At 36.8% G+C, this 20,014-nt stretch overlaps 1 protein-coding gene across 2 annotated transcripts in view; it reads right to left on the reverse strand.

The window, feature by feature from the left end:
* Positions 1-20,014, reverse strand: part of prmt3 (protein arginine methyltransferase 3) — a 54,684-nt gene that overhangs the window by 12,640 nt on the left and 22,030 nt on the right. For both annotated transcript variants that reach the window (XM_015009050.2, XM_015009049.2), the window contains exons 12-14: positions 17,454-17,532; positions 9,808-9,995; positions 7,736-7,822 (exon numbers count right to left, since the gene is read on the reverse strand). In XM_015009050.2, coding sequence (XP_014864536.2) covers positions 7,736-7,822; positions 9,808-9,995; positions 17,454-17,532 — 354 coding nt within the window. The remainder of the gene's footprint in view (positions 1-7,735; positions 7,823-9,807; positions 9,996-17,453; positions 17,533-20,014) is intronic.

Raw genomic sequence — 20,014 nt, forward strand, 5'->3', positions numbered from 1 at the left:
CCTCGCTTCTAAAATAAAACCGGTTCAGTGTGATGTTTGAGTATTCACGCTGAGTCTGCAACACGCCCCATGTGCTTTCCTTCACCTCATCAGAGACTTGTCACTGGACAACAGAAATAAATTATGAGGCAACCACCAACAACGCTGAGGACATTTCTGCTGATGACCAAAAAATAAAAAATAAAATAACAACAATGCAGCCTGCGACAGTTCATGAAATTAGCAAAGGTGGCTACTTTGATGGGAGTGTTGCAATAATATAAAAAATCCTCAGGAGAGAAGGGGAAATTGGTTATGAAAAATAACACTTAAATGTGTTTGCTCCAGTGGAGAATAAATGTCTGGATAAGGAAATTACACAAGTGACAGATTTTCATTTTGAAGCGTAGTTATATATATATATATAAATCAAGGAAGTTGATGAGTGAATGGCTTTGGTTAAAACAGTTTCTATAAATTACACACATAATTTTACATAAAGGGGATGTATTTTGCAAAATGTATATTTTTCACCTTATTGTACTTACGTTTGGGTTTCTACTGCTTTTAATCTAAACTCTTAAACAAAAACATGCAGCTGGTCTTTGGCAGTAAGTTAATGTTTTTGGTGTCAGGAAAAATGAGCCGTTTCAAAAACCTTCAGCAGGCACTGACCCTCACCCAGTAACCCCTGTGAAGCCCAGGTCGTAACCTAGCAACCCCAGCTCGTAACCTAGCAACCCCAGACCGTCACCTAGCAACCCGAGCAGAGCTCCAGAATGTTTGACCATCTGGTTTTACTGCTGTATAATTGCCGCTGGTAAAGAAAAGTATATTCATTATCTAAGAATGATTTTGTGCAAAAAATAAATAAATAAATAACTATCCTAGCCTGTTCAAGTTAGCATAATAGGTCTCCTATAACTACACAGTTAAAATTCAGATGAATATAAAGGCTGATTTTATTAGATTTTAATCCTTGCAGAGCTTTAAAAGCATTTGAGCAGTAGCCATTTCTGTTATGGACGAATTGGGCAGACGCCCAGGGCAGCTTCTCCTGTAGGGCGGCATCAGTTGTTACACTCGTAAACAGTTCTGCAGTTAAACCTGTGGCCCATTTTTCTTCCTTGAAATATGTAGCATCCAAGCTTTTTAAAACAGTTGTGTAAATTAATTTTAATTTCTTGAACTGCAAAAGTGTAAACTGTCTTAAGATATTTTTTTTTATGTTGACTGAAATTTGTGCATCTATTATAAATGAATCTATTTTATTTTTTGTATTTTAACCTGCATGGTGTACTGTGTGTTTGTGCTTTTCTATGTGTGTTTATATTATTTTTCTTGTTACTCCCACATTTTTTTTCAAATATTGAAATAAATTTTATGTGTGTTTATGATGGCGCATGGTAATCTGAATGATGTAATGGTCCAGGGCACCAAACAGGCTAGGACCACCCCTGCATCGTAGAGTTAATAATTTCATACATCTAAAAAACATTTAGCTTAAGTCCAAGGCCAGAGTAGCTTTAGGCGGCAATAGCCAGATTTGTAGGGGAAAAAAACACCCACAGGCTTGTTTTCTTCCTGTATGTGCCCCTCCTGAAAGAGGAAAGCCACTCTATCAATCTCAAGAGCACACTTGTAGTGGCAATGATGCAGAACTAATAGCTTTTAATCCTGACGCAGCTGACAACTTGGAGGCCAGCTCTCCTAGACAAAGAAGAACCGGATCAATGGAAGGAAGGAAGGGAATATGAGAGAGGAGCAAAGGAGGACAGCAACATGAGCGGAACGACGGATTACTAAGAGTGGAGGATTAATTTAAATTAACCTGCAACATGATGTAAATCCAGAGGAAGCATTTCTTTAAAAGGTGCTTACAGCACACGAAGAAAGAAACTCATGAAATCCACCAACAGCTCCTACAAAACAAAGTTTTTTTAGGGGGGGATAATGGATATGTAAAGTTGTGCAACTTCAGTGACCACAGTGTTCAATACCTTCCCCACACCAAAGCTTCAATCAACCTTTATTGACTCAGACAAGCAGAGGCAGCGCCGCTAGCTCACAGCTAAACTGCCAGAAAAGAAGCCAAAGTGGATAAAAGAGCATGTCAACCCAATGCAATTATGCCGTTTAATGAATACTACAGAGAAGCTCGTAGCTGAGGTAATTAGGAAATTAGCTTTAATTACTCATCAGGCAGAGCAGACTCACCTCTCTCAGTCAGAAAGGCAGAGATCACCCTCAACGCGTCGCGCTGATGACAAGGCCTCGTAAGCGAGATTGATTGTCACTTCTTCGTTGTGCAACTTTCACCAGACAGCCGGGATGGGCAATTATAATCTGCGCTGCCGAGTGAAACTTGGAAATATAAAACCGACTAAGCAGTTTGGCAACTCGACACTTCATTAAAATCACATTTGAGAAAAGGAGGAAGAAATGTAACGGCCTCAGACATTAAACACAGAAGATGTGAAAGTGTTCAGATAAGCCATTAAAGACATTGATGACGCACACGCCTTTCAATCAGGGCCTTTCAGACTTCTTGACCAAAGAGATGGAAACGATCAACTAAAAACTTTTGTGCAAGTTAATTCAAAGTGTGAAAAGATTCTAAAATTTTTATTTTTGTAATAGTTTCTAGTGCAAATATCCTAACAAATTTGAAAGACAATAAACGACCTCATAAGTAACTTTTCACTATGATACAGGAGCTTGTTTTAAGTCAATAAATCCTTAATATTTAGAAAAAATATGGGCATTTTGTCTTTATGAGTGAAATAAGATCTACTCAGCCTAATTCTGTGCTTTGTTGTCTGCCTTATGTTTTATTTTATATTATACTTGGAATTTCTAATTGCAATTTCTGAATAATTTTAAAGAAATTTTGTTGCAGTTTTTACATGTTTGACCATGTAGGAAACCTTTTGTTCTGTTCCACTCCTAATTCCACTGACTGAACAAATAAAAGCTGCTTTTACATGTTTGACCAAGCTTCTGAAGCGATTGGTGTATTTAATTGTGCTTTACTTATTTATACAATTATATTTAAGTACATCTATGTCTGTTTAACAAGACAAAAGTTTTAAATCAATTCAGCACTGCTTTCCTGTATTGGATCGGAATCGGCCAATACCTCATATCTGTATCGGAGGTGAAAAAATTTATATTGTGTTTATCTTGGATATTTAAAATGTCTTCCAATTCATGTGTTAAACATTCATAATAATTTAATGTTTGAGAATGTGTTCTTGGATTACTATGCTATTAGCTTTATTAGCTGAAAATGGTCTCAAAATAACAATATTATCGTTTATCGCAGTAACTTCTGGGACAATTTATCATCAGCAAACAGCCCTAAAAAGGTGCTAGGAAAAGACTGAGAAAAAAAAAGTGAAACCTTAAAGTGTAGAGAGACAAACGCCCCCAAAAAGGACAAATCAGAATGAATGCATTTCATTCTCATCAGTGTTTAGCCTTGGGCCTGGGCTCTGTCTGCGATAAAGGATGACAGCGGGCTTCCTGACGGCCCACAGAGGAGGATCGGAGATGCTGCGGCTCTCCGGCCCCCATTCTACGGGAAGAGCGAGGGGAAAATTAATAATTATCATCATGGATAACACCAACAGGGAGCAATTCATCATTGCTCTCCTTTTGCCTGGCTACATGTCAGTGAGATGCGTGGCCCGGCCAGATACTATTATACGGCGGCAGAGAGGGAGGGTGTAGAGAAAGAGGTGGGGGGGTTAAGTAGAGGGAGGAGGAGGGGCGACGAGGTGGAGGGGAGGAAAAGAGGGCTAATGTGCTTTTGATGGGGTTTATCCAGGCATGGAGGCGTCAAGCATGACCACCTCTAGAGCAAGACGGCATGAATCCCCCCCACAAACTCTCCTCCTGGCCTTTCAGCACTGCTGCCGAGGTCAAACATGAACACGACTCGTTTCCAACGTGCCTACAGGTTGTTTTCCTCACACATGTGTTAAACCAACAAATCCACAGCAGGTTTTAAGCTGCACAACTGGGTTTATGTGGTTATTTTACAAATATTGTGAAAAAAAAAGCAAAAACCTAAACTTATTTAATATAAAATTGACTTTTTTGAGCTTCACATCAAGTTCTAAAGTTATTACCTCGTTGAAAACATACCTGGAATGTTGCTGTGATTATTTCAGGAATGTTTGAGAAATCCTTTAATCTCCATGGCAACCGTTCAGCTATGTAAAACTCCTCACAGAGCAGCCCTCCCCCGCCACTCCTCCACTGAGCTCCTTCAGACTAGCCAGCAACAATTAGCAAACACCTGGTTGAACTGCGAATCTGCTGAGCTCACTATACAAGCTACTTCTCAGTTCAATGCTGTTAAAATGTTGTTAGGGAGTCAATAGAGGAGCCATGTTGTGATGACTTTCTGAAAATGCGGATTTAGAAAGAGAATGAGTTTTTGAAGAGACAGAGGCCCAATTTCAAAGTGGCAAATTACAAAGTTAAATTTTGTATTTGACATATTTAGCATTTTTAGAACTACTAAAGGTAACACAGTTACTTGACTGTGATATAAAATAGTACTAGTGCCTGAAAAATAATAATGATATTGCCCCTTTAATGTTGAACAAATTAAAGTTCAGATAAGATTTATTTTACTGGAAATAGTTTATTTTACCATAACAGCTCATAACTTAAATCTAACCATGTAATTAATTGGCTTTTAATTGCTAATGCTCAATCTGTTTTCAAAATGTCTGAAACCAAAAAACGAACAAACTGTAAAATAACGTAAAATAAATTGTGAATTTGAAGGAAATGTAGTTTTGGGTAAGGTTTGCTGAGTTTTTGAATATGTTTTGGCTCCCATATTTGCAATCTTTGCAATAATAGTAACCCATAAAACTAAACCAAAAATACTGGGTAGGTTTTAGTATTTTTGCAATGCAGCAATTGCAGAGCGCATACAGGGATAAAAGTAGCTGACCAAATGCCCTGGAGTTCTGTTTGGGTTGCTAGGTAACGGCGTAGGTTTGCTGGCGTTGCTAGGTAACGGACTGGGTTTTGCTGGCGTTGCTAGGTGAGGGGCATTTCCTGCTATTTTGTGATGCTACATTTCAGTAGTTTCTGAAACAGCTAATTTTCAAGAAACCTTAACTGAGCGGCTGGATGGTTTTTAAGCACTTGGGCTGTTTTCAGACACTTAAGTGGAAGTATAAAATCGAGCTTTTAAATAAATAAAGAAAAAAATAATAAAATACATATTTTTTTATCAGAGTCTAAATCAAATGAACAAGAGAAAATGGTCTGCAATGTATTTTTAATAACTGCAGGCTTTTAAGGCGTAGTTTGCACTAGAATGTTATATATTGTGTAAAAAGAGCAACAAAAAGTTATGAAGCAGCTTTTCAGTTTATCTTGACTTTAATGCAATGTTCTGACTTGGTGAGGTACATTAGAGAGTGGATTTTTCCATTAACAATCCCTTTATTAATGCACTAAAGTTTGTCCTTGAAGTTGACGAGAGCCTGACCCGACACTCCAGAAGGCCACGGCTCCAGACACACAATTTAAATTTGATGGAAAGCAGGTTAGAGATGGATTGCACAGATTTCTTTCCCCCTTCTCAGCACAGCTACAGTAACCACGTCAGCAGCAGCGAGACAGCGCTCTTCAAATTAATTATACACAGAAACTTATTCTCTCCTGCCACACCATCAGCATACATCATTGAGCAAATTTCGCTACCTCTTCTGCAGTTCAGGTAAGCGATCATGACAGTAGGAACACCAACGAGCCAAAAATGAGACTGAAAATGAAACTTCCAGCGTATATATCTGCTCTAATCCAAGTTCTGTGAAAGCAGGCGGTGTAAACATGCCACAAGGGAGGAATATTTAAAAAAAATAAATAAATGAAAAAACAGAAAGCAAGAGCAGAAGGATTTGTCTTATGCTGGATCGGCGCAGACGCAGGGGTAGTGCTGTTCATTTAATGCAAGGTTAGGCAGGCTGAGCTGATGAATGGACTGTCGGCGGGAGAACAAAAGCAGCCGTTCAATCACAGGACAGGAGAGGCAGCAGCTACCCTCTTACCAATCCCAGAGCACTGGTCCAGGACCAGTTTACCCTTCACACATTATACCCCTAACTACCGGTAAGACGCTACGTCTGTTCTGACAACAGATCAGTTTGGTAAAGGTGGAAATGTGAGGAAGAGGAGGAAATTAAAGTGAAAAATCTACAGATTTTTTTGTGTGATTAATTAGAACAGAAAAGGAAGAAAAGGAAGTGAACTCAACACGCCTCGCCATGCGATCGAATCATCAGTTTTGCTGCACTGGACTCCAAACACGTCTGGACTTAAAGTCTAGAAATAGAACTGGGATGTTTTCAATTACAGAGCAGAGAAGACAGGAAAAATGAGAGGATGTTTACGAATCCCATTATATCCAGCAGCTTCACCCAGAGAGCACAGATAATAACTACGTATTGATTGTCCATTAAACCAATACACCCGACAGTGCAGCACAAAAAAAAAACACACACACTACAACACAAAGCCACTTGGACACAATGAGGTCTGTTGCAGACTGATCACTTCACACAGCGTCAGGGTCTACAAAACTGGAGCTACTCTGTAGTTGCTGCTTGCATTGTGGAGAGAAATGTGGCTGAGACACAGTGGGACGACGCTGCTGCCCACAAAATACACATAGAAACTTGTTTTCCAGTAAAGTCCTGCTTTTACTGGACAATACATCCCAACACCAACTTTCACTCAAACTTCTTCTAAGACATACTGTTATTTTAGTTTCATTACATTATCAATAAAAAATATGAGGAGAATAACAAAAGTATTCATAACCCTTTTGCCATTGCTCAATATACTATAATAGGGATTTTGTGCAACACACTGCAAAATCTTACCAAGTATTTTTATCCAGTTTCTGATGCAACTACACAAAACTAACTTATACGTAACTTTTCAGCAAGATATGTGAGCTTGTTTTATGTCAATAATTCCTTAATATTTATTAAAAAAGTACTAGTGCCAATGGCAGATTATTTCACTTTCAAAAGGCATTTTTCCAATATTATATGTGAAATAATCTGTCAGTGGAAATAGTACTTTTTATCAATATTAAGTAATTATTGACTTAAAACAAGCTCCTATTTCGTCCTAAAAGTTACTCATGAATTAGTTATTATTTCATGTCTTGTAATATATTTGTTCTAGAAACCAGACCAAAAATGCTTGGTATGATTTTGTGTTTTTGCAGTGCATACTGCTGCAGTGAATCACTGTTGTATGCACTCATCGAATAATATGAAATTAACATCTTAAAAGTATACAAGTGCTTTATTGATCTGATTTTTGCCTGATATTAATGCCATCTTCACAGACAATTAAAGTAGATTTGAAAAAAATCATGTATCATTGCAACTGCTTAAACTCCAGTTTAAAATAATACACTTACGCTTCCAGTTAATACATGTTTATAAGCTTTGCCCTATAAACTATGGGCATAATTTGTAAGACCTTTTTAAAGTCACATTTGCTAATATCTCTGATTCCAGCTGACAGCATCTCCAAACCAAACATTCAGTCATCAGGGTCTGAATGATGGCTTGTCCAAGGTATTTGCTCAGATAACATTTCTGCAGCATATAATTATGTAAAAAGCAAGTTAAATAGTTGCTTTCTTCCCAAGTTGCCTTGGTGATCAAAAGTGGTGATAATAAGGCCAGTATCTATTGGTAATTCTTACCGTGCAGTCTGTGGTTTTTGTTATCTTTAGCAGGAAATCTTTAGTGAACTCCAGTTCTGACAGGCACACTGTGTTACAGTCCAATGTCTGTTGAAACAAAACAAATTAAACAAAACGGTAAACAGCAGCAGATTAAACAACACAAGACAAAGCAAAACAATAAAATTGATTTATAAAAACACTATCAAAGGAAACTCAATGTAGAAGCAGGGCAGTCAGAGGAAACCTGCGTCTTTATAAAAACTGCTGCTTCATGCAAGACTAGGTGCCAAAAGTGGCCATAATAAGTTGATTCTGATTTATATGTTGGTTTTTCTTACCATAAAAAGATTGACACTACAGTTGTGTGCAAACAAGGTTAATATTGTCACAAGTAATGTACACCGATCCATCGTTTCCTCTGTAATATCCTGAAATCATAATTAGTAAAAGAAGGTTCCAGTTTGAAGCTTTGAAAACATTTTGGTCCCGATTTTATTGAATGTTTTGTGGAAGCCAATTTTTTCCAAATCAGAGTTCCAGATTGGAGGAAGACACAGTAATTATGAGTGTATATTTTAATTTAAACATAAATGAGAAAAGGTGCTGGATGAGAACCTATTTATAGAGCCTATTTTGAGCATTTTCAGGAAAGTTCAGAGACTTGAACTGACAATACAAATGCACCAATCCGATAACATCTGAATCGGTATCGATACTGAAACCAATTCTAGGTTGGGTATCGGTGACAATATGTCCAGATCTATTCGATCTAATTCTATGCTTTCTGCACTGAGCTTTATTATGCATTTTACATTGTATGTAAAATTCCTAACTGCACTTTTCCACAGGCGTGTGGCAGATTACTTTCACATTGTTGACCAATTGTTTTTGTAAATTTCAGTTTCTTTGTCATTTATTTTTACTTTGGGTGCTATACTTCTAATTGACTGAACAAATTAAAGTTGTTTTTTTCACATGCTTGACCAAACTTGTGAAGCCATTTGTGTATTTAAGTTATCAAATATATTTGTGATTAAATATATTTGTGTTTGCTTAAAAGAAAAGAAAAACATTTTAAGTCAATTAAACCATTTTTTCTCTATCTGATCGGTATTAATCAATACTAAACCTCAGATATCGGTATCGGAAGATCCTTACATTTAAATGACAGCAAGTTAACATTCTGAAGTTAAACAGTTCAATCTATTTTCACAGAAAATTAAAAAAAAAAACCTCATCTGTTCAATGGGAATTTATAATTCCACAAAACCGCTTGCTCTCAATTTTCCGGAATTGCAGCCAGCTCTAATGGAATGCTACTGGATCGTATCAACGGGAGGCAATAGATGAGAGTCCTTGTAATTTGGGCAGAGGGGGTGACTATTTGTCACTTGAGGGGAGAAGCTATCGATTAGAGGATTCAAATTCCATTACATCAATGTTCTCCCCTCATTCATCACCCGCCTTGATGGCTGGAGGACGCAACACTTATCAGAGGCGCTAACTGGCAAAGGAACACGGCTCCGGCGCCGTAAGAAGGGCTCTTCTGGGAATTCTTTGTTCTTACATGCAACGCGGTTTCACTGGGTTTTATCTCAGAGAAAAGCCTGCAATCAGTTTGTATTTGAAGCCTGCTGAGAGTAATGAAGGAACTTAAACAAGGATTAGGCAGATCCATCACCACAAACACTTCCTGAAACTCCATGAGCCTCTCTCCTGGTCCAAGAGCCAACTCTGGTTCTCATTTTACGTATCTAACAGCTTCAATGTTTCTGTCTCAGCAAAGCACACCAGGGACTTACATAAATGTGACTTCCTTTTAAATAATTAGGATTTAAGTTAACTGAGGGTGCTGTTTAGACACTTTAGCCCAACTCTTGTTCATTTACGTAGAAAGTCTGGTTTGGTTGTAGAGTGCACTTCGAATATATATGTGACAACCAGAGCAGGAAGTGGACTACAGCGCACGGCATTCTGGGTAAATACAAAAATAACAAATGCGACAGTCCAACGACAGCGGGAGAAATGACTCACGATCTTTTCTTACTTCTGTGCAGAGGCTCTGATTTTTGGGTTTTCAGGATGTTTACCTGAACAACAGCAGGTTCAGAGATGAGCGTCTCCGCCTGCACCACTTCCACCACCGCCTCAGGCACCACCGCCGCCTTCATGCATGCCATATTGAAGCCATATACGTCCTCCCAGAATGCAATCCGGTCTTGGTGCTTCTGAGCGTCTCCCACAGCTGCCAGGCTGATGTTACAAAGATCTGGATACACTGGAATAAGAAATAAAAATGACACACTTTTAAAGACAGGTCAAAACTTTATTCCTTTATTTCACTAAAAAATCTATTAGTTGAGAGAAATACAATTAAATCTCAAGTTTAAAAGCATATTCTTCAACCCAGAGATGTCAAAACTGTTTGCAAAACTCAACAACTGTATTTATTTGTTTATTATTCCAGATAGGATCCCTATTGGTCCCTACCAATAGGGATCCCTATTGGTCTCTACCAATAGGGATCCTATTCTTCCGTAAATACTGTACATCTAAAATTGGAATCATTTTAGATGTATTCTAGTCTGCCAACTCTTTTATTTAAAATAAAAATAAAAACCTCTTATGTAGCCTAGTTTATTAAATGGGTGTTCCACCAAAGTTACTGGATGTTTTCTGGTGCTATGTAGTGTTAAATTCAAATGAAAGAAAATGGAGTTTATTAAAAGGTGAACAGTTTGTTTTGTTGCTCAAGTTTTTGAATTTAAGATTATTTTAATTTGTTCACATCATTTATTTTTTATCTTTAATGAGTGAAAATTTCACTTTGATTTTGTTTTAAGTATATCAACATCAACTGGTGAAATGTATCTGTGCTATTCTTGAATTCTGGCCACAATGAATCATTTCAAGGGCCGCAGATGGTCCCCGAGCCACAATTTGGACACCCCTGTTGTAATCCAAGTCAGGAAAAAAAAAAAAAAAAAAAAAAACACATTTATATGAAATAATTTAAAGATTTAATTTGTCAGAAAGTCCAGACAACAATGAGTTAATCCATTAAGATATTTATTTTACGCTAAACAACAGATCATTAATCATAACTAGAGGAATGGGAGGAAAGTTTGTCTGAAAAAGTCAATTCAGTGATGAGCTTTTTTTTAATATCAACAAATATAATGACTAACAAACCATTTTACAAATTCAATCACAGAACGGTCGGGCATGCAGTGGGTGTGGACATTTACATCAATTTTATGAATGCGCCGTAATGACTGAATCCATCACATGTGAACAAAATCTGGCCTGATGACCGTTTTGTCCTACTTTAATTCTTCATACTTTAAGTTGCACAGCTCATCCCAGAAACAACGACGCACAGTTTGCCTCAGACTGCAGCATACACCGAACTAAAGTAACACAGAAACATGGTTTTTATTTAAATTAAAGAAAAATATGTTGTTATATTTACATTATTCACCTGGCTGATAGACGATATCTAAAAGTTACAAACTGTCCCAGATTAATGCACTCTTTTAATTTGACTGGATAAATTCATAACTTAAGGAATATGTTGCCAAGCACAACAAAAAAACTACAACCACTCAATTTTCATCATTTATGTTAATTCATAAACTTAAAAATAAAAAAACTTTGAGCCACATTTCTAGAAAGATTGTGTTTACATTTATGATACCCTATAAAGTTGTTCTCTCTACATATAGATACACTTTTGATCTAAATGTCTAAGATTTACATCATATTTCAGGATATAAAGCAACAAATTAAAAAGTAATTTTAAGTTGTTCAATGCAAAAATATAAAATCTTTAATCAGTTAATGACAAACCAAAAAATATGTTTAACAATCAAACTTTGAGTGCAGTAGTGCCAGGTAATAAATCCATCCTATACAGGAACAGAAAATGGCAACATTAATAAAGGTAGACTTTAAAATAATGAATTAGTTCTGCATTTTGCTAGAACAAACAAAAGAGAGACAGAAAGAAACTGCACCCAGTTGAATTAATTTGTATCATTTTATGTTTGTGTTGAAAAATATCTGCACATCCTAACATAAAAATAAACTTTGGAAATGTGTTTCCGTCATTTCTGTAGGACAACAAAGTACAAAGCCGTTTAAAATATTAGATTTTTTTTAGCCTTTATTTTATGCTTGTGGTAATAGAGAAGATGTATTTTTAAATCAAACAGAAAAATGCAACCCACTTTCTTTTCTTTATTGTCCTCTTAAGGCTTCAGGGTAAGTGTGATAATAAACCTTTGCAAAATCAATAATAGCATTACTCTGCTTTAAGATTTAATTCAGCAGCAAAACTAAATTATTCCTAAAGAAGAAAAAAGATACAGACAAAAGGTATGATTAATGGCTGCACCGCTACCCAAAACATCAGCGGAATTATTCCGAAATAAAACAGAAATGCAAGAAAACAATAGATAAACAAATAAACTAGTGGCAGATTATGTAAGAGTTTTACTATTTCAGATGCAAGAGTTTTTTGAGATTTGAAACTTCTCTCTGATCACTTCGGTTTTAGATTTTTATATATTTATTTCCTAAATAAGAAAAAAACATAAAATAAGTTGGGTTGGACAATGCCATAATATTACTTTTATAAGTGTTTTTTGTTATTGTTTTGCTTTGTAGTCTCATTGTGTAAATTACCAAATGAATAATTTATGACCTAAAATGAACATTAAGTGTAAATTTTAATGTTTGGTCATTGGAGTTTCACATCAGATACTCAGATCAGTTGTGAAAAGGCCTGAATGGCTAATATCCTTGGCGATTAGACACAAGATGCTTGAAGCCAAATTTATTCCTGCTGCGAAGCCACATTAGCCAACTCCGAGGCCTACGGCCTACACCGACGGTCTGGCTACCTTCATAAGTCAAAACTAAACCAATTTAAATGTAGGAAGAAAGCAAAACAAAGTCAAATGATTTCAACAAGAACTGGAACAGGAAGCAACATCGTTATTTTTATGTACTATGATGATTATAGTGAAACATGCAGGAAAACGGAAAACATAAGGGGCGTTTGGACCTGAGAAATGTTTTTCTTGGATTCTCAAAAATAAATAAAGAAATAAATAAATGAAGTATTTTTTTATGGCTGCACCAAATAAAAACTGTATGATGAAAACATTGGAACAAAAACAATAAACTTGGTTTAGGACATTTTCTAAAAAAAATAAATAAAAAAAAATCTTTGAATTCAAAACTAAACATGTTTGACTTTTGAAACTCAGAGAATTTTTTAAAGTCGAATGTTTCTGACTTTAGAAACTCAAAAATGTCCGAGTTTTTTTCTTGAGCAATTTTTAGATTAATCTCAAAATTAACCTTCAACTGATTTTTCTAGCAAATTTTTGATTTTTCCAACTCTGAAATTTCCATAATTGTTCTCATAAATCTAAGGTTCAGCTAAAAATATTTTTTCTAGCTAATTTTCAACCGAAAAAAATACAAAATAGCTAAATATTTTACATCTTTTAATGAGCAAACCAAATGATACTACAGTTAACACATAGATCGCAACATCTTTTCAAACTTTTTAACTTTGTTAAAAGTTGATTAGACTGTATTAAAACAAAGAATCATTTGGAGAGACGATGGACACCTTAAATCTGACAGCTTGAACAGTTTTCTTCAAACTTTGTAAATATTCTCAGCCCAGGCTGATTGCACCTTTAATCATGAATGTCACTGACTAGAAATGCACCAATCCAATTCGTTTCACTCCCAATACTGAGGATTAGCATCAGCCAATACCGATCCGTTAAGAAAAAAAAATCACTGAATCGACTTAAAATCTCTCTCTTATTAAACATAGACAAATATGAACTGAATTACAAATTTGTAGAATTTGGTTTAGAATTTGAAAGCTGCACTACATCATACTGAAATCATACATAGCCAGAAACTTGGCTAAACATGTAAAAACAACTTTAATTTGTTCAGGCAGTGAAGTTAGAAGTATAAAAGAAAATGTAGAATAAATGATAAAGAAACTCAAACTGACAAAAACATGTAAAATATAAACGGGAACAATCCTCCTTTCAAATGGTTCAGAAATGCAATTAGGAATTATACATATGATGTCAAATAATAAAGCATGATGTCAGAGCACAAAGCATAGAATTAGATTGAATAGATCCGCCCTTATGGGTCGGGAACATTGTAACGATGCCTGATCTAGAATATCGGGACCGATACGGATATTAATATCAAATCACCGGATCTCTACGTGTGGCTCTGAATACTTTGTTCGAATCCTTTTGAATCCCCAACTTTTTGACACATTTTGAAGGTTTAATAATATAAGCGACGCATGTGGGATATTTTATTTTTCATCCCAGGTTATGTGTGAACATGATGAGTGAAAGGATGATGACAGACAACTTACAGCTGACCCTGAGTATCACCACTCAGGGTCAGTTAATGATGATGCACTCAATTATTTACACACGCAAACAGAAGCTTTGTCAGTTCATGTTTTTCTGACTACAGATCCGAGTGAGTAATTGTGCGACTCGGGTGAAGGTATAGGTGCTGAGTAGGCAGAATCGGGACAGGCCCGTCTGTAAGAAAGCGAGAGCGACAAAGCGCCAAACCCGGGCGTAATGTGCAGAAATACGGAAAAACGAGGAAGGGTAGCGTCAATAGATTCATGGCTTTGACATCTGCGTCCTTCTCGATTCGCTGCTCACAGCCCGTTTGTCAAGCGGTCCGCTCCCTTCACCCCCAGCCTGTACTTTAGCTGTCTTTGCCCCCTTTCCACCCCCCATCCCACTGGTCGCCTGTAAAAGAGGAAAAAGAAAGTGCAGGAGGGGGGTGTGGTACAAAACAGATCTCTTTTCCCTGGACACTGTACTGTGCCAGGCATGTGGGGACACATTTCAGGATGAAGGGGAAGTTAATGTTGTGGGGAAAATGGGGGAGCTGCTGTAACTCTGCTCTAATGTAGCTTAAACACACATATAGCAGCAACGCTGCAGGGCTGGACTAATAACTCAGCACAGGCATCAAATCTAAAAATACGCTTTGGAATAAAACTGGAGAAATCCAACGCAGCACAGTGACTTAATGGATTTGCAATTCTTGCACTCAGCTTTATGTGGCCTGTAGACGATGAACTGATCCAACATGGAGGATCTCCTCCCATAGCAAACAGTGTTTCCTGCATACAAACATTTTATTATTTTGAAGATAATGTGGTAAATATTGGTGATTTAACAAAGTTTCCATCATTTATTGGATTTATTTTGAATCTGAAATGTCTCCAGTTTGTGTTTCTTTAATAAACTCTCTTTGTTTAGTTGCATGTATTTGACATGATTTTCTTTTATTTGGTTACACTGCAAAAAAACACAAAGTCTGACCCAAATATTTTACCTACTTTCTAGTGAAAATATTTTAGTACTCTTGAAATTAGACTAAATTAGATTACAAGTAAATTTCCAGTAAGATATAGGAGCTTGTCTTAAGTCAACAATTCCTTAATATTGATGAAAAGGTTCTACTTCCACTGGCAAACTTTACTTTTAACAACACATTTTTTCCATAAGTAAGAAAATCTGCCAGTGGAACCAATCCATCAATAAAATGAATTAGCTTGTATTTCTTGCTGAAAAATCACATACAAGTTATTTGCACTAAAAACTACTATTCTACTATAAAGAAAGTTGCTCTGATTATTGATCAGACTAACTTTTATTTGTTTTTGCAAAATTGCCAGTTAATGTACTTTCTTTTGTAAACGTACATAAAAAAGAACCTTTTTTAAGTTTCATGTTCCGATGTACATCCTCAGGACGATTAATTAAACTTAGATGAAAAAATATGAAACTGTCTGGTTTCTGCACTGAGAAAACGATAATCCATAAAATTCTGGGTAAAATCGTCATGAAAGCTTTCTGACCGTCGTGCTCATCCATTGGTAGCTGTGCGCTGCTTTACCTGCTGTCTGATCGCTCTGGATGTCGTTTTTTCCTGCTGTGAGCCTCGATGTAGCCAAACTCCGTCAAATGTTTGTTTTTAAACGTCATATTATATTCATTGTGTCGATGCATTTTGACGTGCTTCACCCCGGAGGTAATTTTCCGCCAAAACGCGCAAACTTCCCCATTCGCTCTCAGAGCGTTATCGTTCCACACAGCATCGCTTAGGATTTGTTGCTGCGCGCTTGTGCAGTGTGAAGGGAAGAGGAGATGAGCTGCACGTACAGGCTGCGAAGTGAGATACAGGTGATCGGTTTTGGTGATCGGCGATCACCGATCATACACTTTTTCATGGAAGTCAGTCGATTATTATCAGCAGCCGATCGATCGGCACACCTCTAATATTAATATCTACCTTACCTTTAACCATTTGGAGCTTTGGGCATTACACCCAGGAAGTGACAGTGAGCTGAGGCCATCAACGTGTAAGTCATGAAGAACCATACGCTGACCTCTGACCTGCACACTTTTGTCCCACTCAGGTCAAGTCTCACCTGTCCAATCTTCTTTTCATGCACATTTGTCTCTATAGGTGCTCGTCATTCTGGCTGCCCCTGTGTGTGTGTGTGTGTGTGTTGTTGTTGTGTGTGTGAACCTTCTCATGTCCCCAGGAGCCAGTAAAGGCGGTGAGGTGGAACCGTTTCCCAGCATGGTCACATTTGGCACAAACCATTAAATTTGTGCCAGTGACGTGATGACAAAGGAAAAAATGAATTTCAAAGTGTGTCAAGCTAATATCTTTGAGTTTCTTTATGTCACCTCATGTTCACCATTAAAAATACCCATTTTTTATCCAGTAGACAGATTTAATACTAGCTGCTACTGCGGCAAAACCTACAGCGATCTAGCTAAACGACTGTGAATATAAATTATATTTATAATTTAATTTCGTTCACTTTCTCTAGTCTTAGCCATCAAAATATATTACTGGCTTGGACATTGCCCATTAACTGCTACAGCTAGTGTTGCTCACCTTCAGGCGCCATTATTACGTCCACAAAACTAAACTGTTAAAACGCAGAATGAGCCAGAATTGGTCAAAAATGGTTCTGGAGTCCTTATTTCTTGTCAGATTTGTATAAAATACAACTTAAATTAAAGCTGAGAAAATTGGAAATGTTTTAGTAAAAATATGTTTTCTCTCTGGATGTAATTCTATATACAATTTGGTTTCTGTCAGTTGAGTCAAGGTGCAAGAGAGGACTAAGCAAAACTCTCTTACATTGGGTCAATAATTGCTGATCTAGGCGATGTAGTTTATTGTTATGAATAATGACACGTTCTACGAACAACCGAGGGAATTAGCCCAGCATTTGTCATTTCTTAAACGGCAAAAAGTGTGTGTACAGACCAATAAACTGGGGTGGATAATGTATTATTATTTAATTTCCCTTTGGGATCAATCAAGTATTTTTGAATTGAAATTGATGTAGCTTACCACCATTACTGTATGATTTATAAATGCAGTGTAACGTGCTTTGGAGTCCTCTGACTTGATAAAGCGTTAAACAAGTGCAGGTTATTTACCATTTTCACCATGAACACATCTAGAAATGTTCCAACCACAAGACAAATATTTTATTACCTCAAAATATTTGTCTTTTTTCTATAGCAAATGGAAACTGAAAAATGTAACATTAGTTGCAGTCAAACAAATTAAATATTTATTTATATTTTACAAAACACAAACATTAAATATTTATACCACTTACCTGAACCACCGTCGGCCAAGTAACAGTCTCTGGCGTACAGGACAGAGTCCAACATGGATTCAAAGAGCAAGAAGTAACCCTGGTGTTAAAAAAAACAAAATCCATGATTACTACATGAAACTTAATTTTAGAGCTTCAAAAATGAACAGAAGGAAAACGCAACTCAAACTTCAAGATCGGATTAATCAATCGGAACTTTTACAGTTTTTATTAAAACGGTCTGATGTACAAATCTATCATTAATGTAACATTTCTATTGGTTCAAAATGAATAATCTAAGCACAATCCCAGATAATCCAATCTATCTGAGGTTATGTAGAGTAATGGTGAAGCCATCGTACTTTCGTCTAGGATTGTTACTAATGCGGGTTTGTTTTGATCAAAAATCCTCCGAAAGTCATTAAAAATCTTTAGTTTCCACATTATTATTGGCTGTAAAGTCAGACTGGCATTAATTCATGAGCTTAAACAAGATTATAATTAATTAACAAGCTTATCTTTAACTTTATTTAAAACATGACTTAGCTTTGGTTCTTCAAGGCAGATGATTAATGAACGACTTAATATTTAGTTTTAAATTCAGCATTACCACAGACACTTAAATTAGCAGTAGCTGTGAATTGGGTGCTGCATCCACGTGATCAGATCTCTAAAAATGTGATCCTGAGCTGACCTTGTGTTCTGCTCCAGTAGACGGCACATTAACCGTGGTATTATTCCATTAATGCTGAAATTGAGTTCTGTCCACCTCTCGTAGGCTCCTGCCTGAGTGGCGGATGGTGCTGACAAATGGCTTTTTCTACCTGGTGCCCCCCAGCAAACGCATAAACCAATCAGATCAGCCTTTCCTGCAGAGGTTCAGCCTAAAATATGCTCTTTTTCAGTCCAAAATAAATATTTGCTATAACTTATGGGAGGACATGTCTCCATCTGGGATGAGATGGAGTGATGACAAATTGTCCCAGAATTAATCTTGATAAACGACAATATTGTACCTTAAAAACATGTCCAACTATTATAATAACAATATAATATGAATGCAAGTACACCGTCTCAAAAATAAACTTTAATTTCCAAAGAACACATAACACTGGAACTGGAAGACATTGTAAACGTCCAAACTAAATAAAATAATAAATAAAATGGGCTGTGAAGTCTCAATAAAACAAAACTGGCATTAAAAACAATCATTATCCTCAGGCAGGGAAAAAACTCAAAACTGCCAGGACTTTTGTAAAATAAAAAAAAACGTACAAAGGTAAGGTAATTTTATTTATATAGCACATTTTCAGCAACAAGGCAATTCAAAGTGCTTTATATGAGTTAAAAGGAAATACAAACAAAATAACAAATGAAAGAAAGGGGAGAATCTAATGTTGATCTAAAGTATGTAAACTAGGAGCTCCTGTTCAGGGTTGCCAAGTTTCCTCTGGTCTAATTCCATTTCTGGGTTGTGAGAACAGGAGTCTGAAAAATAGTCCAACAATGTTGATCCAGAAGTTTCCTCTGGACTTCTGGTCTCTACATCTAAATAGTGAGTTTCTGATAAAATAAGCTAAAGAGTGACTGATCTAAATCCTTTTCTGGGTTAAAGTGAGTACTCCACAATTCCAAATTATTTTCTGGGTTAAAAGTAATATAAACTAAGCTGATTCCATTTCTGGGCTGTATAATGTTGACCTAATTAGTGTGTACTCCACAATTTCTAATATTACTAATAAACTAAAATAATCATTTTCTGGGTTAAATAGGGAGTACTCCACCGTTTCTAACAAACTACAACAAAAAAGAGAAAAGGACCATTAGGGCAGATGGCAACATTCAGAAAAAACAAAGAGCAAAACAAAGACATGAGTGAAGGCGGAGACGTCAAAGGGCCATGAAACCACGTTACTGACCCCTGGCAGAGTCCGATAGATGTGTTATCGAGAAATGATGTCCATAGGAGCGCTCAGCTCCACAGCTCCATGGAAACAGGAGGGGGTGAGGTGGGAAGACAGTTATGTTTACATATCTTCAAGGAGATAAGAAATATGCAGCCCTTCCAAGGCCACACAGGGAAAGCCAATTCATAAACAGAATGTCTTAGGTCGGGAAGATTATAAATTTCAATCTCCCTAAAGTCTCTCCGATACATCTTAGTTCCCAATCATCCAAATTAGTTTGGTCGTTCCACTGAACCGAAACTAGCAACTTCTCCAAGATCGATTCCAACTCGTTAGTGAGTTTAAGAGTCCTCATCTCTGTCCACACCAACAGTGTTTGCTAGTTTGGCCAAGTCCGACACAAATTTGTCGATAATCCAGGAATCCACAAGCTCCAAACAGCAGAAATCCTGTTATCATGAATAAATCCAGGGTGAATCCCGCCAGGTGTGTCCCCGCAAGACAAGAGGGCTCTCCTGTGCCCAGACTTCTAGTCAAAAATTTGATCAACTGCATTGAGAGATCGGTTGACCAGATCCATAATTTGTAGATTTGGATGATGTGCAAAGAAAGGCTCCAAAAATATGGAAAAAGACAGGACAAAAACAGAGCAAGCAGGGCAGGCATGGGCAGGGA

The sequence above is a fragment of the Poecilia mexicana genome, unplaced genomic scaffold (genome assembly GCF_051168715.1).
Source record: "Poecilia mexicana isolate PSO_F unplaced genomic scaffold, ASM5116871v1 scaffold_3, whole genome shotgun sequence".
Lineage (NCBI taxonomy): Eukaryota > Metazoa > Chordata > Actinopteri > Cyprinodontiformes > Poeciliidae > Poecilia > Poecilia mexicana.